Source organism: Bos javanicus, chromosome 14, assembly GCF_032452875.1.
Source record: "Bos javanicus breed banteng chromosome 14, ARS-OSU_banteng_1.0, whole genome shotgun sequence".
Taxonomy (NCBI): domain Eukaryota; kingdom Metazoa; phylum Chordata; class Mammalia; order Artiodactyla; family Bovidae; genus Bos; species Bos javanicus.
This window is the reverse complement of record NC_083881.1, coordinates 30313531-30335172: the sequence shown is the minus strand read 5'-3', so window position 1 is coordinate 30335172 and position 21642 is coordinate 30313531. Positions and strand designations below refer to the sequence as shown.

General features: G+C 39.8%; 1 protein-coding gene across 7 annotated transcripts in view; it reads left to right on the top strand.

Annotated features, from left to right (window-relative positions):
• PDE7A (phosphodiesterase 7A) overlaps positions 1-21642 on the top strand; it is a 113026-nt gene that overhangs the window by 29919 nt on the left and 61465 nt on the right. The window contains exon 1 of one of the 7 annotated variants that reach the window (XM_061438876.1): positions 19475-19652. The exons of the other annotated variants lie outside the window; for them this stretch is intronic. Coding sequence (XP_061294860.1) covers positions 19593-19652 — 60 coding nt within the window. The 5' untranslated portion in view covers positions 19475-19592. Of the gene's footprint in view, positions 1-19474; positions 19653-21642 lie in introns of those variants that run through there. 7 annotated transcript variants of the gene reach the window in all.

Below are 21642 nucleotides of genomic sequence, written 5' to 3'. Positions count from 1 at the left end.
TTTGGTGTGAAAAACATGAGCAAGAAAAGAAAAAAATAGATAGCTTGGATTTCATCAAAGTTGAGAACTTTTATACTTCAAGTACACTCTCAGGAAAGTGAAGACTACCCACATAATGGAAGAAAATAATTGCAAATCACATACCTAATAAGGAAGTCATATCGAGGATGTAAAAGAACCTCATATAACTCAATAATAAAAAGAAAGCCCAATTAAAAAATGGATCAAAGGTCTGAATAGTCATTTCTCCCAAGAAGATTTACAAATGGCCAGTAAGGATATGGAAGATAGTCCAACATCTTTTCCACCAGGGAATAGAAGTCAAGACCACAATGGGACATGACTTAAAAAGTCAAGATGGTAAGTCTTAGCAAGGATGTGGAGAAATCAGAATCCTCATACAGTACTGGTGGGAATGTGAAATGGTGCAGTCACTTGGAAAGCAGTTTGGCAGTTCCTCAAACCCTAAGTGTAGAGTTATGCTACAACCTGGCAGTTTCACTTCTAGGTATATACCTAAGAGAAGGGAAAACAGGGCCACACACAAATCTGTACATGAATGTTTATAACAGCAGTATTAAATTGATAGCCATAATAGCCCAAATGTTCATTAGCTGATAGACTGAAGTGTTATATCCAGTCGTGTCCGACTCTTTGTGACCCCATGGACTGCAGCATGCCAGGCTGTTCATCACCAACTTCCGGAGCTTACTCAAACTCATATCCATTGAGTCGGTGATGCCATCCAACCATCTCATCCCTCTGCCATTCCCTTCTCCTCCCACCTTCAATCTTTTCCAGCATCAGGGTCTATTCCATGAGTCAGTTCTTTGCATCAGGTGGCCAAAGTATTGGAGTTTCAGCTTCAGCGTCAGTCCTTCCAATGAATATTCAGGACTGAGTTCCATAATGGACAAATATTATTCAATAATAAAAAAGATAAATTTGTGCTCTGTGGTGCATCTTGGGTGAATCTTGAAAACATGCTGAGACAGAAAATAAGCCAGACTCATTGGGCATGATTCCATTTATATAAACTATTCAGGAAATGTATTTCAATCAGGATAAAAAGATAGGTGGTTGCAGTGGGCTTGGGGAGGGAGAATGGGGAGTAACTTCTTATAGATCTGGGAATTCCTTTAGGGTGATGAAAATACTATTAACACTGGTGATGGGTGCATGAATTTGTCACTATACTATTGTAAAAGCCATTGCATTGTTTATTCAAATGGGGGAATTACATGATTTGTGAGCTGTAGCTCAAGAAAGCTGTTAAAAAAAAATGTTAACAGTGTTTTATTTAAAGCTTCCCTTGCAGTTTCAGAATATTTTAAAATTAATAATCTGGAATTTTGAAGGAAAAATATTCGGAAATGTTTGCTTCAGTGTAGATGTCAGTCATGATATCTAAAGTCCCGTCCATCTTGTTGGTCATAAAGTCAGTAAAGTATGCCGCAGTCACACCAAGCATTAAAAATTACAATACACAACCCCAGTGTGTTCTTGCATGCTCATCTATTAGTATAAACCTGCTTCATTTTAATGACAGTATATGCTGAGCAGATGCATGTGAACTTTGCCTTGCATTTGTTTTTAGAGCTTAGTTGCTTTTGTAGATCTAGCACAGTTTTACATGAGGAACCACACACGGGAGCAAATGAGAAAAAAGAAGGTTAACTCAGACTTTGTTAATCAATAGTACATACATGAAACAGTCAGATACATAGAGATGCCAGAGGTGGGAGTGCTCAAAGAGTTAAAAATATTGAATGTTTGAATATGGGTATTTTTTGAGAAATGACTCACATACCATGAAATTCACTCTTCTGAAATATGCAGCATGTTTTTTCATATATCCACAAAGTTGTGGAATATTGCACACCTCCACTACTAATTTCTGAACACTTTTTATCACCTAAAAAAGAAACCAGAGTCACTTCTTACTCCCCTCCCCAGCCCCTGCAACTAGTCATCTACTTTCTGTCTGTGTGTATTTACATATGGAATATATGCATTGTTTTTACTGCAAATTTCAAGTAGGTAAAAGTATCCAGGAATTAAATCTTTTTGAAAATAGAACACTTACATTGTATACCACTCACTGTAAATGACTGTGGCTATTCCATATTTCTCTTTAATAGTTAACCAATCAGTCCATTATGGTAGCTTCCTTAAAGATTATTTCCTAGAAGTGGTATGACTCGTTAAAATGTTAGGTGTGGTTTAAAGCCTTCTAATAAACATTGCCAAACTACCCTCCAGAAAGTGTGTATTAATTTACACTCAGAAAGTAATGTAAGAATCACGTAAGTTGTGAAGTATACTAATGCCTTTCAATTAACCGTTTACTTGTCAAATTTTGAAAATTGTTTTCTGCTCAACACTTTAGAAACTTTTCAGTGAACAGGAGTCATAATTTTGTATATCAGTTGTACTTGAAACATTGTCTTAAATTAGCAGTGCAACTATATAGTACAATCAACTATTCCAAGTTCAAAACAAGAAATTCTCTAAATACATCTTATTAATCAGTTGCAGATTGCCTGAACTTTATACAACTGGCTCTTAATTGTTCATACAATAAATCTTTAAGCTGTATTAGCTATTTCAGTTCTTTTTAAATTTTTTTAAGCTTCCTCATTAAATCTTGAAATTTGGCTGACAAAAATTTCTGACTTTTACTTTTCTCTTTACACAACCACACACTGGAGGTGTTAAAACTGACGTGACTTTCCCGAGTGGGAGGGAGTGTATTCTAGATGAAGGAAGTGAGCTGGTACAGGTGTGGCGTGGCCATGTCCAGGCTCTGATCAGGAAAATGTGAGCAGATTATTTGGAGCAAGTATAGGGTGAAAATGAGATAATGAGGTTAAATTTGTGCCATAAAAGACAAATATTAACTGGTTTTCTATGTCTTCTTGGTAATAAAAAATATCCTCCTGTAGGGTAGGGAAGGATGATAAGGTACTGTATATGCAGCTTGGTGAGAGGGTTAAATACTTGGTGTTCGTTGGAGTGTCCCCCTTTTAACCTTGATCCTGTGTGTTTTTCTTATCAGTTTTTCTCATATCACCTTTACCTCCTCAGTTTTATCAGGTTTTTTTTTTTTTTTTTTTTAAAGTGCTGTGGTATATTGAATGGGACATACCTCTTTTAGAAGTGGGTGTCTTTGGGGTAGGGGGAGGGGAGGGGCATGCGTACACACACACCTGACCTCATGGTCCTCTGACAGATAGTTCCCAAATGATTGTGGCAGATCCCAGGAGAATGTGGGGTTTTGGCAAGGGGTTCTTGAACCCACATGTGTTTGAAATAGTAAATTTAAAAGCTCATATATTTGCTGTTTTTGTTTACTCTCTTAAGTCGTGTCTGACTCTGTTCATGGGATTTCCCAAGCAAGAATACTGGAGAGGGATATGGGCTTCCCCAGTGGCTCAGTGGTAAAGAATCCACCTGCAGGAGACACGTGTTCCATCTCTGGATCAGGAAGATCCCCTGAAGGAGGAAACGGCAACCCACTCCACAGAGGAGTGGGCTATACAGTCCATGGGGTCACAAAAGCGTCACGACGTAGCTATAAATTGTTTTGCCAATACAAGTAGATACACCTGTGATTAAATTCATTTAAACAGCTGCAGTGAACATTGGGGTGCATATGTCTTTTTGGATTATTGTTTTCTTCAGGTATATGCCCAGGTGGGGATTGCTGGATCTATGTATGGGGGCCCTATTTTTAGTTTTTTCTATGTCCTCCATACTGTTCTTCTTAGTGGCTGTACCATTTTACATGCCCACCAACAGGTAGGAGTTCCTTTTCCCCGCACCCTCTCCAGCATTTATTGTTTGCAGATTCTTTGATGATAGCCATTCTCACTGGTGTGAGGTGATACCTTACTGTAGCTTTGATTTGCATTCTGTAATAGTTAGTGTGATGTTGAGTATCTTTCCATGTGCCTTTTAGCCACAGTTAGAAGGAAAGAAATGATAAAGGATTTTCCTGGCAGTCTAGAAGCTAACAGTCTGTGTTTCCTATGCAGAGGGTGTGAGTTTGATCCCTGGTCAGGAATCTGATGTCCTATATGCTGCATGGCATGGCTTTAAAAAAGAGAGAGACAAAATAATAGCAAAGATAATGAAACTAAAAGCTGGTTCTTTGAGAAGACAAACTGATAAACCCTTAGCCAAACTCATCAAGAAAAAACAGGACAGGACTCCAATCAGTAAAATTATAAATGAAAAAAGAGAAATTACAGTGGACAACACAGAAATACAAAGGATCGTAAGAGATGACTACAGGTAACTCTATGACAATAAAATGGACAGTCTAGGAGAAATGGGCAAATTCTTAGGTACAGCCTTCCAAGACTGAACCAGGAACAGATAGAAAATAAAAATAGACCAATCACAAGTAGTGAGATTGAAATCGTGATTAAAAATCTTCCAACAAACAAAAGTCCAGGATCAGATGGCTTCACAGGTGAGTTCTGTCAAGCCTTTAGAGAAGAGTTAATGCCTACCTTTCTTTTTTTTTTTTAAATATAACATTTATTGCTTGTAGATGGTTTGATACAGAACAGTGTTTCTTCTCATTTTGAATCTGGAAGTACTATACAACTGAATACAAAGAGGGACGAGAAGTACCAAAACCGAACTTGTGATTCTCTGTCCATGTGGCATAAACCAGTTTTGTACACAACATGTAGCAGCAGTTTTTTAAGTTCCCTTTAGAAAAATATGAATTCTACACATTTATTATTGTTTCCTGTTTAATGCATGGGCTGAAATCACCAGGATCAACTTCCTTCTGGAGGAAAGAGAGGAACAGAGCGTGGAAAGAACAGTGAGACTTTCTGAAACAAATGGGCATCCGACTGCCAGACAGTGTCCCCTAATGCCTACCTTTCTGAAACTCATCCCAGAAGTTGCAGAGGAAAGAATATACCCACGCTCATTCTGTGGGGCCACCATTACCGTGATAACCAAAGCCAGACAAAGATACCACAAAAAAAGAAAATTGCAGGCTACATCAGTAAACATAGACACAGAAATCCTCAAAGTATTAATACTGGCAAACCAAATCCAGCGACACATTAAAAGGATCACATACTGTGATCAGATAGGATTTATCCCAGGGATGCAAGGATTTTTCAGTATCCTCAAATCAATCAATGTGACACAGCACGTCACCAAATGGAAGAATGGAAACAGAGGTTTTTAGAATGTGACTTGTAGCAAAACTGGACACTAAGGTTTGAACCTGTGATCACATGATTCAAAGTCTCTGCTCTCCTGGTCCAGCTTTAAGAAGATACATGTTGGCACGAATTTCAAACTTAAGAGAATCCAAACTTTGAGGGAAATTAGATGAAAAATTTTTTTTTGCCTATGTGTTTTTGAAATTGTGCTAAAATACACCTAAGATAAAACTTATTATTTTAACCACTTTTAGATGTACCATTCTGTGATGTTGAGTATATTCACGAGTGTGGGGCAAACATCACCTCTCTCCCCATCTGCCCAGCTTTCTCATTGGCCACACAGAGCTGGGTACCCATTAAACACTGATTGCTGGTCCCCTCTTTCCCAGCCGCTAGGAACCTCTATTCTACTTTTTGTCTCTATGGATAAAATTCCTTTTTAGTGAGACAGTTTTTTTAATGTTAGATAGTATAAATTAAGTTTTCTGTTTCTTTTTAGATTGTTGATAATGAATGCATTTCTTCAAGAAATATGACATACTTTGCCATAAATTCAGAGTTAATTTTGCCATTTTAATTCTTTGTCTATTGTTTTTAGCCAAAGCATTGTAATTACATGTGCTAAGTACAGAAGCCTTGGTGTTCTTTTCATTTTATTAAATGTAAATAAATGGTGTTATAGTAAGAGAAAATAGTTCTTTTTTCTGAACCTTATTACGAAATTGCTTTTTTAAAATACATTGTCACAGTTCCTACTACTTAAGGTAGCATCAGTTAGTCTTAACTGCCTTTGCAATTAAGTTCATCAAAATGGTAGCAAATGCAAAAGATGACAGTCTTTTCACTAGCCTGTGTATGTCTGTATTGTTCTCCAAGCTGATGCTGGTCAAATCACACCATGATTTGATGTGGTTTGACTCAGGCTGGGTTTTTTTGTTTTTTATTTTTAATTAATTAATTTTTTTTTTATTGAAGGATAGTTGCTTTACAGAATTTTGTTGTGTTCTGTCAAACCTCAACCTGAATGAGCCGTAGGTATACATACGATGTATTTACTCCTGCTCATTGTATTCCTTAGTAGTGGTTACTCAGAGGTGCTGTCTCTACTTGGGCAGACCATGGGCTTCAACGCTTTTTGTGGTGGTTGTTCCATGTTCACAACTCAGGAGGTTGTGAGAAACCCAGAGTTCAGGCTCACCCACTTGACTTTGGCCTGGATGCTAGAGCCAGCTTCAGTACTCAGTACTCTGCCTCTCTTTGTGCCTTCCTGCCTTTACTTAGTTTTTGCCCAGATATTCTTTATTACCAGCTCATGAATTTATTTCTGTAGATATTTTCTAGCATTTTCCATCGTGTCCAGTGATAGGATCCACTCTCTAAAGCAGTCCATTGTTGAAGGTGGAAGTGGTCTCAGAGGCTTAAACCGATTCATTACTGCCACTGAGTAAATAATAATAGAAATTGGAACACAAGTTTTGTCTTAATTCACTTTTATTTATTCTTGGCTCCTTGTTCCAAATCAGTGTGTTACAGGACTGGATGGAAGAATTTTTAATATTATCTACTGTATCTTGCTTTCATTTTATAAAGGAACTAAGAGAGTCTGGATTGGAGGAAGGGTCTGAACCAGAAGTTCCTTCGGTAGCCTAGGAAGAAGCTATAAGCCCTGCCAGGGATGCAGTTAGAAATTTGTTGAGTGATGGCCTTCTTGTCATTTGCTTTTCGTATTACACTTAAAGATGTTTATTACTGGCTTCAATATGACATAGGTTTAAGAGGGAATGTGATTTGTATTCATGTGTGAAAGGAAAAAAAAAAAACAACTACATGGGTGTTGCTGGTTATTTTGAATAGTTAACTATTTGCGAGTTTTGCCCTCCCAGGCCTTTCCTGTTTCTAAGTCTAAAGATTTTGGTGTTAACTGTCTTATCTTTTCTCCTTGAGTAATCTGGTGATTCACTGTGGCTCAGATGGTAAAGAATCCGCCTGCAATGTGGGAGACTTGGGTTGGGAAGATCCCTGGAGAAGGGAACGGCTACCCACTCCAGTTTTCTGGCCTGGAGAATTCCAAGGACCCTATAGTCCATGGGGTTGCAAAGAGTCGGACACGACTGAGTGACTTTGACTTTCAATCTTACCACATGGTCTTCTTTTGGGGGGAAGCGATCATACCTATTACTATTTTTCTAACTTTTTCTTTTCCGTTGGAGTATAGCCAGTTAACAAGTTGTGATAGTTTCAGGTGAACAGCAAAGGGATTCAGCCATACATATACATGTATCCATTCTGGGGAAACAGTGGAAACAGTGTCAGACTTTACTTTTGGGGGCTCCAAAATCACTGCAGATGGTGACTGCAGCCATGAAATTAAAAGACGCTTACTCCTTTTTTTTTTTTTTTTTTTTAACGCTTACTCCTTGGAAGAAAAGTTATGACCAACCTAGATAGCATATTGAAAAGCAGAGACATTACTTTGCCAACAAAGATCCGTCTGGTCAAGGCTATGGTTTTTCCAGTGGTCATGTATGGATGTGAGAGTTGGACTGTGAAGAAGGCTGAGTGCTGAAGAATTGATGCTTTTGAACTGTGGTGTTGGAGAAGACTCTCGAGAGTCCCTTGGACTGCAAGGAGATCCAACCAGTCCATTCTGAAGGAGATCAGCCTTGGGATTTCTTTGGAAGGAATGATGCTAAGGCTGAAACTCCAGTACTTCGGCCACCTCATGCAAAGGGTTGACTCATTGGAAAAGACTGATGCTGGGAGGGATTGGGGGCAGGAGGAGAAGGGGACGACAGAGGATGAGATGGCTGGATGGCATCACTGACTTGATGGACGTGTGTCTGAGTGAACTCTGGGAGTTGGTGATGGACAGGGAGGCCTGGCGTGCTGTGACTCATGGGGTCGCAAAGAATTGGACACAACTGAGCAACTGAACTGAACTGAACTGATTTCTCCTCTCCCATCCAGGCTGCCACAAAACATCGAGCAGCGTTCCATGTGCTATGTCGTAGGTCCTTGTTGTTTATCCATTTTAAATAATTGCGGTGTGTACATGTCCGTCCCCAGCTCCCTGACTGTTCCTTCCCCTCATCCTTACTCCTGGCAGCCATAAATTTGTTCTCTGACTCACCACATGGTCTTGAGTGATTACTCCCAGATCCCTTCTCTAGCTCAAGCCAAGCCAGACTCCTAGATGGACACTTCCACTCAGTTGTCCCTGGGGCACCGAGCCTTCTCCTGAAACACAGCAAATTAGTCCCCTGAATCATGTCACCTTTCTCCGTTCCTATGGATCATCCCTAATCTTGGCCATCGTCTTATTCTGGATTAAGGCAGCAGCCTTCTTGCAGAGCTCCTGAAGACTGGTCTTCCACTGTATTAATGCCAGTGTTCCATCCCCTGGCACCCAAGTTTTTTTTTTTTCCCCAAAATATATTTTATGCATCACTCTCCTAAAACACACACATACTCTTAATAGTGCTTCCCGGGTAGTGCTAGTGCAGGAGACAAAAGATACATGGGTTCGATCTCTGGATTGGGAAGATCCCCATTTTTTCTAGGCAAAAATGCTAGAGTGGGTTGCCATTTCCTACTCCAGGGGGTTCTTCCTGACCCAGGGATTGAACCTGAGTCTCCTGCATCGACAGGTGGATTCTTTACCACTGAGCCACCAGGGAAGCCCATTACACACTTACTAGACCACAGTAAATAAACATAACTTTTTTATATACTGGGAAACAAAAGACTTTGGGTTGACTTGGTTTATTGTGGCATTTGCTTTATTGCAGTGATCTATAACTGAACATTTACTGTCTGCTTGGGATGCTTATATTATGAATAAAGCTATGAATATTCATGTTCAGATCATTTTGGGGGCATATGGTTCATTTACAGAGAGTTCTGATTGCTTCACATCCGAACACTAGATATTGTCAACCTTTTTAATTTTAGCCATTTTTTTGGGTGTTTAATGGTATCTTATGATTTTGGTTTTCATTTCTCCAGTGATTAAACATGTTGAGCATCTTTTCATGTGTGTATCAGCTATTTATATATCTTCCCAATGTGAAGATATGTATCTTCACATTATATATATCTTCCCATTGTGAACTTGTCTGTTCAAGTCATTAGCCTGTGTTTTAAATTGAATTAGTTTTCATTAAGATGAGTTTTTAGTGTAATATAATCTGGATCAAATCCTTGGTCAGATTTTTTATTACAAATATTTGAGTGGTTTGCTTTTTCATATCTTAACACTACCTTTGAAGGGAAGTTTTTAATTGTAATTAAGCATAACTAAAATTTTTGTAACTAGTATTTTTGTATCTGGAAATCTTTAGTTAACCCCAAATCTTGAATATATTCTCATACTTTTTCTTAGAAATTTTGTTTTAGTCTTTATGTTTAGATATAAAGATCTGCATTGATTTTTTTGTATAGCAAGAGATTGCATGTTGGGATTTTTTTCTTAAGTTTATATAGTTTTTCCAGTGCCATCTGTTGAAAAGATAGGTACTTGCCCTTGAATTACTCTGGCACCTTTGTTGCTGCTGCTGCTGCTGCTAAGTCGCTTCAATCGTGTCCAACTCTGTGCGACCCCATAGACGGCAGCCCACCAGGCTCCCCCATCCCTGGGATTCTCCAGGCAAGAACACTGGAGTGGGTTGCCATTTCCTTCTCCAATGCATGAAAGTGAAAAGTGAAAGTGAAGTCGCTCAGTCATGTCCGACTCTTAGCAACCCCACGGACTGCAGCCTACCAGGCTCCTCCGCCCATAGGATTTTCCAGGCAAGAGTACTGGAGTGGGGTGCCATTGCCTTCTCCACACCTTTGTTGAGTATTGATTAATCACACAAGTGTGAGTCTGTTTCTGAATTCTCTATTCAGTTCTGATGCTCTACATCTGCCTTTATGTAAAAGCCACATTGTCTGGTTTACTATAGTTTTAAAATAAAAGTCTTGAAATCAGGTAGTGTAAGTCCTCCAATATTTTTTATTCTTTTCAAAGATATTTTGGCCATCCTAGATCTTTTGTGTTTCCATATAGATTGTAGAATTTCTTTTTTAAAGAAAGCATGCTGGAATTTTAATTGGATTTATAGATTAACTTGAGAAAAATTGGAAACGACGTCAAGCCTTCCATAAACATATGTTATTACTTTCCTAGGACTGCCAAGACAAACTATTATAAACTGTATGACTGAAAGTAACAAATTTATTCTCATAGTCAGAAATTAAGATGTCAGCAGGGGCATGCTCTCTCTGAAGGCTCTGGGAGAGGAATCCTTCCTTGTCTTCCTCTAGCTTCGGGTGGTTGCCGGCCATCCTCCGCATTTCTTGGCTTGTAGAACCAGTACTCTATAATCTCTGCCTCCCTGTGCACATGATCTTCTCCTTTTGTATCTCCGTCTACATTTCTCTCTTCTTATGAGAACGTGAGTTATATTGGCTATAGAGCCTGCTCTAACCCAACATACTGTTATTTTAACTTGATTACATATGCAAGGAACCAAGTAAAGTCACGCTTATGCGTGCCAGGTTACGACCTTGGCAGATCTCTTGGGGAAAACACAGTTTAGTCTTATAACAACTTGATACATTTCTCCATTTATTTAGGTCTTTCAGTTCAGTTCAGTTCAGTCGCTCAGTTGTGTCCGACTCTTGGCGACCCCATGAATCGCCATATGCCAGGCCTCCCTGTCCATCACCAACTCCCGGAGTTCACTCAGACTCACGTCCATCGAGTCAGCGATGCCATCCAGCCATCTCATCCTCTGTCGTCCCTTTCTCCTCCTGCCCCCAATCCCTCCCAGCATCAGAGTCTTTTCCAATGAGTCAACTCTTCTCATGAGGTGGCCAAAGGACTGGAGTTTCAGCTTTAGCATCATTCCTTCCAAAGAAATCCCAGGGCTCATCTCCTTCAGAATGGACTGGTTGGATCTCCTTGCAGTCCAAGGGACTCTCAAGAGTCTTCTCCAACACTGCAGTTCAAAAGCATCAATTCTTCGGCGCTTAGCCTTCTTCACAGTCCAACTCTCACATCCATACATGACCACTGGAAAAACCATAGCCTTGACTAGATAGACCTTTGTTGGCAAAGTAATGTCTCTGCTTTTCAATATGCTGTCTAGTTGGTCATAACTTTCCTTCCAAGGAGTAAGCGTCTTTTAATTTCATGGCTGCAGTCACCATCTGCAGTGATTTTGGAGCCCAAAAAAATAAAGTCTGACACGGTTTCCACTGTTTCCCCATCTATTTCCCGTGAAGTGATGGGACCGGATGCCATGATCTTCGTTTTCTGAATGTTGAGCTTTAAGCCAACTTTTTCACTCTCCACTTTCACTTTCATCAAGAGGCTTTTGAGTTCTTCTTCACTTTCCGCCATAAGGGTGGTGTCCTCTGGATATCTGAGATTATTGATATTTCTCCCGGCAGTCTTGGTTCCAGCTTGTGCTTCATCCAGCCCAGCGTTTCTCATAATGTACTCTGCATATAAGTTAAATAAGCAGGGTGACAATATACAGCCTTGACGTACTCCTTTTCCTGTTTGGAACCAGTCTGTTGTTCCATGTCCAGTTCTAACTGTTGCTTCCTGACCTGCATACAGATTTCTCAAGAGGCAGGTCAGGTGGTCTGGTATTCCCATCTCTTTCAGAATTTTCCACAGTTTATTGTGATCCACATAGTCGAAGGCTTTGGCATAGTCAATAAAGCAGAAGTAGATGTTTTTCTGGAACTCTCTTTAATTTCTCTCAAAAAGGTTTTATAATTTTCCTTGTACAGATCTTGCTCATATTCTGTAAAGTTTGTCTTCAGGTATTTCATGTTTTTGGGTGCTATTGGAAATGCTATTTTTAAAATTCCATTTTTCAATAATTTTTTCTAATATATAGGAATGCAATTGACTTTTGCATATCAAATCTGTGTCCTGTAATGTTGCTATATTTTATGAATTTCAGTAGTTCTTTTGTAAAGTCTTTAGGATTTTCTGTATAGATAATTATGTTGTCTGCAAATAAAAGATAGTTTTTCTTCTTCCTTTCCAGTTTGGATGCCACATATTTCTTTTTCTTGCCTTAATGCATGGGCTCTGACTTTAAATACCCTATTAAAGATACAGAGCAGACATCCTTGCCTTGTTTATGATCTTAGGGCAAAAAGCATTTAGTTTTTTTATTTTCAAATATGAGGTGGCTGTAGGTTTTTTATAGATGTCCTTTGTCAGATGAGAGAGTGTCCTGCTATTCCTAGTAAAGAGTGTTTAGCATAAATGAGTGTTGAATTTTGTTACCAATTGAAATATTATATGATTTTTTAATTCTAATATGTTGAATTACATTTATTGTTTTTTTAACAATAAACCAATTTGATTCCTGAGATGATAATATCCATTTAATCATAATGCATTTCCTTTCTATATATTATTGGATTTGATTTACAATTATTTTCTTACAGATCTTTGTGTCTTTGTTTATGAGCTATTTGGTCCATGATTTCCTTTTGGAATGTTTTTGTCTGGTTTGGGCATCAGTTGTTTTTCTTAGTAATTTTATTGTGATGTGTCTTGGTGTGTTTACACCCTGTTTTTCTTTCTTTCCCTAAAGCATCTCAGTTTATGCAACTATTCCTTATATATTATCCTAGTGAGTTGGCTCTTTGCATCAAGTGGCCAAAGTATTAGAGCTTCAACATCAGTTCTTCCAGTGAATATTCAGGGTTGATTGCCTTTAGGATTGACTGATTTGATGTCCTTGCTGTCCAAGGGACTCTCCAGAGTCTTCTCTAGCACCACAGTTTGAAAGCATCAGTTCTTCAGCACTCAGCTTTCTTTATAGTCCAACTCTCAAATCTGTACATGACTGCTGGAAAAACCATAGCTTTTACTGTATGAACCTTTCTTGGCAAAGTGATGTCTTTGCTTCTTAATACACTAAGTTTGTCATATCCGTATGTGCTTTTAAAAATGTTATGTATGAATGCATCTTCCAGTGTAATACTCAGAACTGAATTCAGTCTTATAAATGTGGCCTGTATTGAGAAGAGAGGAGCATCCTTGATTTGGATATTATTAATATCTGACTCTTAGAGGAGGGCATGGCATACCACTCCAGTATTCTTCCTGGAGAATCCCATGGATGGAGGAGCCTGGCGGGCTGCAGTCCATAGCATCACAAAGAGTCAGACACAACTAAAGCTACTGAACATAACATCTGACCCTCAGTGCTTCCTAAGGTTGCCTTTACTTACTGCTTCCTATTAGAGTTTAAATATTCTGACTTTTTTTTTCAAAGGAAACTGTTTTAAACTCTGTTTCCACTGTTACATATGCATGCAGTTTATCTTACATAAAAACACACACTCCATTCTCTTCAGGTTATTTTGTAATTAAATGTGGTTTACTCTTTGTTTTATATGCAGATTTGATATACATTAGTCTGATCTGCTTCCTAATAAATCACAAAACGTCAGGGGACTTCCCTGGGGGTTCAGTGGCTGAGACCTCAAGATCCCAATGCACTGGGCCCAGGTTCGATCCCTGTTCAGGGAGCTGGATCCCGCATGCTGCAGTGAAGACTGAAGATCCCTCGTGCTGCAGCTAAGACCCAGTGTAGCCAGATGAATATATAGATAAATGAAATTTTAAAAAGAGAGAGAGATGTACTCACAGCGTGTATGGAAAAACCGTGCCCTTAAAAAAAAAAAAAAGAATCGGATGTAGAGTTCTGTTAGGTACCTCTGGAATTCTTCTACTCGTTTCATATCCAGAACTTGAACTCTGGTTAAGTTTGCTCAGTCAGCTAGGAGTCAGCCTAACAGTGCTCTGCTTTCTTCTTACGGATGCATCCAGAGACTGTGCAGCCTTGTGGAAATTAAGGTGGCCAATGTCTGTGACATGCTCCTGGTCTTTTATGCTAGCAACTTAAGTCCAAACTCTACAGTTGTAGGAGCCACACCATTGGGTTTTGTTTTTTTTTTTTTCCTTCTGGTAATTGTGGCCATTTCTACTTTTCTATAATTTTTTTTCCAACAAAAATTCTCACATTTATTCCTGAGCCAAAGCATTAGTGCAGAAACACTGACACAAAGAGAAAAAACATTTTCCCAATAAAACACATCCAGCTGTTACGGTAGTAGCAATGTTCTCAGTGTAAGATGCAGCTGACCTTGACTCAGATTCCGTACATGTGCCACCTGTTGTATGAGGCTTCCTGTAGACCAAGCTTGGTTCTCCTGCAGCGTCTTCTCTTGCAGTTGTACCTGATCTTAGTACAGTTTTCGTTCGAATCCATTGGGGAATAGGACTACTCCGCTTTTGTCTTTTGGCCAGGAATCAGTTGATCCTGGAAATCTTGTGAGAAAATGTGGTGAGGAGCAGGGTTCCCGTAATTTTAAAAATATTTTGAAGAATGGTTCAGTAAGCAAATCTCAGTTCTTTTCCTATCATAAGATGTAGTTTCCTGGACCGGAAGACTTGAATGTTTGTAAACTGTCAGGATGTTTTTATTACTTCCTTCATACTGGGACTAATCGTGTATTTGTTGCCATTAAATACTGAGACGACAGAAATATATAATAGCTTAATTCAGAGCACTAACAAAGGTCTTAACTGATAAAAGTCCCATGTCACCATAGTTTTAAAATAGTTTTTGTTGTTTATCAAGGCTGAATTTTTCATCAGTTTCATAGATCTTGAAATTCATAACGTTTAAAAAATAATCACCTCTAATATGAGGTTTTTAGCAGAAGAAATATCAGTAAAAAAAAAAAAAGCTCACCCTGATTTATTATTTGTTATTAAAATTGGCTGGAATTCAAAATGATAAGGGCAAGGTTTGAAATTGTGACTATTGCATTCACATTTTTTCTACTATAAATTTGGTTATGGTTTCAACAGACACTACATTCGTATAAAGAACTCTGGGATAGACTATTCCTGTCAACATGATTCCAAAATTATAGACACTGATGTCAATGCAGATGAGGTTAGCCTAATTTGGTCAAGAGAAGGACATGCTGAGTCTCTGTATGGATAGCTAAAGGCTATTGCCAAGATTGACAGGTGTCCTGTGAGTGGCAAAGAGCCCCAGGGGTAAAATTTGTACTTGGATTACTTCTCTAAGACACAGTGATTGAAGTTGTACCTTTTCCTTCCATTGACTGTGCTCCTAAAATAGTGAGATTTGCTTTTAATACCCTGACTATTCAGATATTTTATAAGCCCCAGAAAGGTAAAGAATTTTATACCTTTTTTTTTCTTATGGTATCAAATTCTGTTTTCAAGAGCTTAACTGTATCCTGTGCATGAATTTTCCTAGTATAGTCAAGTGACCCTTTTTTGTTACCCTGTCATGTTTCACTTAGGCTTTGAGACAGGTGAGAAATGTTAATATAAAAGAATACATTTGTTATTATTGTAAAAGAGGCAACTATTTATTTAGGGGATAATACATTATATTTGGAGAGATTAATTTTTAAGATAATTTTCTAATAAGTAATATATCATAGATGAGTATGAATATAATTTGATAACAGCTTTTGTTTCTATTTCATCTTATTGAAATTTCTTTATTAAGAGAAGCTTTATAATTTGTCAAGATACATTAGTAGTAAGTATTTCATATCTCAAAATAAGAAAAAATTTTAAAGCCATTAGATTCATGCCATTAAAGAAAGGTAAGTATACTAAGAAAAAACTGTATTGCCTGAGGTTTTTGTGAGATTTGAATGATGTACATGTGTCATCAGCAATGAAGGAGCTATGATTTTAGGCATAAACACAGTAGCTATTTCTATTGAAATTTTTTTTGACCATGTGGCAAGACATGTGGGATGCTAGTTTCCTGACCGGTGATCGAACCTGCACCCCCTACACAGGAGGCACAGAACCTTAACCACTGGACCACCAGGGAAGTCCCTGCTATTTCTATTCAAATAGGAAATTTCCTGGCCTTGGAGGATTGTGTCTTGATTATCTCTGTATTTCAGCGTCAGATATGTAGTGGAAATTGATGAAGGGGATGCTGGGGAACCATTGTAGGGAGCCAGCCTGTTGACTGGTGTGAAAAATTACCCTGGCCCTCCCAGGACTCAGCAAAGTGTCCCTGAGTGCTGGGCGGGCACCACACGTGTTCCCTCCTGGACCGTGTGGTTTCCTTTAAGCCCAGAATTGGGGTGTAGCTGGAGAGGTCAGGTCATTACCATGGTTAGGCCTTACTGATTTAATTTGGACTTGACACTTCATGGGAAATAGGTGGGGAAACAGTGGAAACAGTGTCAGACTTTATTTTTCTGGGCTCCAAAATCACTGCAGATGGTGATTGCAGCCATGAAATTAAAAGACGCTTACTTCTTGGAAGGAAAGTTATGACCAACCTAGATAGCATATTGAAAAGCAGAGACATTACTTTGCCAACAAAAATCCGTCTGGTCAAGGCTATGGTTTTTCCAGTGGTCATGTATGGATGTGAGAGTTGGACTGTGAAGAAGGCTGAGCGCCGAAGAATTGATGCTTTTGAACTGTGGTGTTGGAGAAGACTCTTGCAAGTCCCTTGGACTGCAAGGAGATCCAACCAGTCCATTCTGAAGGAGATTAGCCCTGGGATTTCTTTGGAAGGAATGATGCTAAAGCTGAAACTCCAGTCCTTTGGCCACCTCATGGGAAGAGTTGACTCATTGGAAAAGACTCTGATGCTGGGAGGGATTGGGGGCAGGAGGAGAAGGGGATGACAGAGGATGAGATGGTTGGATGGCATCACTGACTCGATGGACGTGAGTCTGAGTGAACTCTGGGAGTTGGTGATGGACAGGGAGGCCTGGCATACGGCGATTCATGGGGTCACAAAGAGTTGGACACGACTGAGCGACTGAACTGAAGTGTTTCTGAAAGCCTGCTCTGAGCAAGGTCTTGCACAGATGTCCCTTAACTCCTGTGAAGGGAGGCAAGTGAGGTGATGACTTACCCAGGTTCACTCAACTCTTGCCAGCACAGCTGGGAAGCAAACCCAGGCTCTTGACTCCAGACCCAGTAAGTTTGGAGATGGTACAATAATCTTAACGGACGTTCCTTTCAATGAGAGAAGTTTTAGAACTGCCTGTCTTTTTCTCTCCTCTGTGTCTCAGTTCTGATCTTCATCTTCCATTGTTCCATCCTTCCCTTGTACACAAGACGCAAGTGCAGATTGGTGACCTCACTGTTGACCTATAAGACATACATCAAAATGTTTAAGTACTGCGTCAAAAATAGCAGTATCGTGTTTGCTTCTTAGAACTCAGCTTTTTGAGCAGCTGATTGGCAGGGCAATGTGAGGATAAGAAGTGTTTCCGGGCTGAGCATGGAGGTAGCAGGCTCATTCGGTGTATGCTGCCCAGGCCAGTCCAGCAGGTAATGAATTATGACTACCAGCAGTTCTCCTGGGAACAGGGCTGACTCCACTCAGCTGCTCTGTCCTTGTCCTGGGCATCCTTTGAATTTGCTGGCTGGAACCTTACTGCCCAAAGAGTAACCTGAGACCCTGACAGTCTCATGTCGCACCTAGTTTCATGACAGACTAAAAAAGTTGTCTCCGTGTGTGCAAGGATTAGCATCACAGCTTGTTCAGAAGAAAGAAGAGATATATATAAGGTGTAGTGAGAAATACATGGCCGTGTTTCATGTATAGCTTAAATTTAGAAAAATTTTGATTTGGACCTGTAATTTGAATTTATGCCTTGTTTTAACAGGTTGAGAATTAACTTTTTTTTTTTTTTTAATGCCCTCTTTGTATTGAGGATTGGATAATGAAAACAGCACTGGTATTTGAACTACTGGGGCTATTTTCAGGTATTTTAGAACCATCATGTGGGTCCCATCACCAGGCAGATGACTCTGTCTCACTGTGAGCTGTGGTCCCTGAAGCAGTCCTGTCTTGAGTGTTTCCCAGCCTGTCTACCTCTCTCCCCTTCCCTGGCCCCAGCCAGAGCTGTGATCCCCTCTGCTGTGGTCTCCTGAGTGCCCACCTAGCCTTATCCCACCGAGTTGCACTTGACCAAAACCTCCGAAGTGTCCAGCAGGTTGGGATTAGCTTTTAGGATGAAGACAAAAGAATCTCCCCTCTGGCCATCGCATGACCTGCTTTCCAGCCTCATCTACTCTTCTTCCCGAATCTTCTGCTTGGTTTTGTCATGCATTGTCACGTCCACACAGATCATCTTCCCGTCCTCTTCGCGTTCTTGCCCCTTCAGTTCAGCTCGGGGATATTTCAGGGCCCCTGGGAAGAAGCTCCTCACTTCCTAACCAGGTCAGACCCAAGCATCGTTGGCAATTCCCGCCTCAGCCCCACTGCACTTGTTTCAGTTGCAGCGTTGTGCTTATTTACAGTCTTTGATTCGTGTAGATTCTGATTAAACTGAAAGCCTCAGGAGGGCAGGAGCCAGTGTCTGTTTCCACTTGAATACCCCTGCATCTCACCAAGGGCCTGGTCCCTGATTGCTGCTTAAGAACTACTTGCATGAAAGTTTCATGAAAGGCTTTTCCTGTCATGCTGGCTGCTGTGAGAGATCACAGAGATGGACAGAGGCCCACTTTGCTGTCACTGAGCCCCCAACTCACAGCTGAGGGAAGAGTGAGACGTGGAGCACGGGTATTATCATAGACGCTGGGTCACAGCTAGGGCTTGGAAGTAATGTATTTATAGTTGCTTGAAAACACCTAGATAGGCTGGCCTTTGTCAATAAATCCAGAATGCGTGAATTATAATGTTTATATAGCACAACATTGTCTATCAAAACCCCTAACGTTCATAAAGTAATCCTAGCTCCAAAGGAAAGAAAAAGTTGGACACGTTCAATACTAAAAGTTGAAAATGTAGAATAAAATGCGTTAATGTTTTTAAACGCCAGGACAATTCTACCTGTGGAGCTGGTCTTTATGGAAGAAATGAGCACTTTTTTAGTGCTGCCAGACATTTGGGGGGAAAGTTATTTGAAAGAAGTGCCGATGTTAAGGTTGTGGACGAGCTTGGAGCCAGCCAGAGACCTCGTTTGCCTATATTGTGTGGGACTGTTAGGTCGGCTGTGGACGAGCTTGGGGCCGCCAGAGACCTCGTTTGCCTACATTGTGTGGGACTGTTAGATCGGCTGTCACGAAGGTTTTTCCCCTCCTCTTCCCCGGTCACTGACTCTCCCACCCAGCCCTGGGCGCTGGCAGTAACCACGCGCCGGTAGGAAGGCCGGCTGGCAGCGCGTTCTCAGAGTCACGTGACCCTTGTTTGAAGGCAGCTGTGTGAGGTTCAGGGCGGGCATTCCCCTCGCTTCTGCTTCGGGACAGCTGGTTATTGTCAGGTCTGACGAGTCTCCCTTGCTCTTTGCTCGCTGGGCGCGGAGGGAGGTTATGCAGCAGGACTTTTGCTAGACCCAATGGGAATTACACTGATCTGGTGTCTGGCCTTGGTTCTCATCAAGTGGGTCGCCTCTAAGGTAGGCCATCTTTATTTTTAGGATGGTGACATGAATCTCTCGTTTATACATTGGTAGGAATGGACTGGTTAGTGGAGTTCCTTCTCCTTTTGCTCCAGTTTTTGTTTCTGCTTACAAGAGCTCTGCGGTTTTACCTGTCAGCTGTCATTGTCATGTTATTACCATGTTACTATCTGTCATTTTCATTTTTCTCCCACCTATTCCTCCTGAAGGGCTTTTTACAGATCATTTCTTGGTATCGAAGTAACTTTGCTCAGGATCATGCCTTTAAAGAAGTCTGTCTTTTTTTTTTTTTTTTTAAACTAGTTAATGTCATGTCTATTTACTGTGCCAGGGTGATCAAGATGAAGTTATCCAAAAACTAGAGTGCCACTGGGCTGACAAACAGACTGAGGTCTTCACTGCCATTAAAAATCGAGGTTTTATGCTTAAGTTCAGCTTCTAAGGTTATGAAATTATTGAACAGTTTGGGCTTTTGGTGTACATATTTTAAACATTCTCTTCTGGAGTTACCAAATTTATGTAACTTATAAATACGAAGTATAATTACTGGGGATTTCTAAGCAATTGTAAACTTTTTAAAAAAACTAAATACCACTTTCTAGCCCGTTCTCACTTAAGGTCTTGTTGCTACTGAAATATATGCCTTAATTATAGTGAAAAAAGTAAGATTATTGTATTATGTATCTGTTGATCTTTAATTTGGATTCCAAAGACCAGGCTTAAGAAATGCTTGATAGACTGCTATTCATTTGGTATCTGATTGAGAGTGTAAAGTAGGAAATACTTAAGATTGTACTATGTAAAATTCTTTTGTCTGTACTTGTGTAAAAATGATTATATCTTTAACCCACCATGCAGCTTTTTTTCTTCCTTTATTAAGAAAACTGAAAAGTGTGAACATAAACTTAAAAATGTTTAAGACCAATACCATTTGCTAGTAAGCAACACAAAAACTTCTGTAAAGTTAAACATCTTTTTCAAGCGAGGTTTTGATCCCGGATAAGGTAGTGTTTTCACGTTTAAGCATACTGTTTTAGGCATAGTTGTGTCTTTCTTGAAGCAGTCGTATTTTCTTACTGAACATGATTGAAGAAATCTCTTAAAGAAAAACAATAGGCTTGATTTTTTTTAATCTTTGTCTTTTGTAAATTAATTTTGTCACACAGACACCAATTTACTCATTGTTTTTAGAGGATTAGCTTGCCAAGTTACTGAATGAAGGTCAAGTTAATGGATTAGTTGAATTGTAGATTTTTTTAGACACTTTTTACTTTGTTATAACAATCAAAAATCAAAAAAATTTTTTAAAGTTTTTAAGCAACAGACTGCTGTTATTTTCAACGTGTGACTTTTAAAAGTATATAGCGAAGAAGAACTGGAGGCTAGTGTTCAATGGATGGATGCAAGTCTTGGATAGGCACTCAGATAGGAACGCTTTTCTGGCTTATGTAAGATAAATTGCTATTGTTTGGTCGATAAGTTGTGTCCAACTCTTTGCAACCCCATGGAACTCAGCACGCCAGGCTTCCCTGTCCTTCACCAGCCCCCAGAGTTTGCTCAGATTCATGTCCATTGAGTCAGTGATGCCATCCAACCATCTCGTCTCATCGTCTGTCACCCAATTCTCCTTTCCTCAGTCTTTCCCATCATCAGGGTCTTTTCTAATGAGTCGGCTCTTCCCATCCAGATGTAAGATGAAAACACTCTGAAAAAGCTCACTTTACTGCATCAGAGAAAGCTTTCAGAACTTTGGGCTTCTTCATCTTTTGTACTGTGTTACCATTTTTTGTAATGTGACCCAGAAATGTATTCAGTGCTACTGTGTTTAGGCCCTGTGACAGAGCGTCTAATGATGGAGCGTATAAAACCTACCTCTAGAGGTCTTGTTCAGTAAAGAGAGATTTTGTCTGAAGGCACCTGGAGCGTTTACTGGCACAGAGTAGGAGCGCAGCAAAGAGTTAATGTATCATTACTTTACCATGAAAGG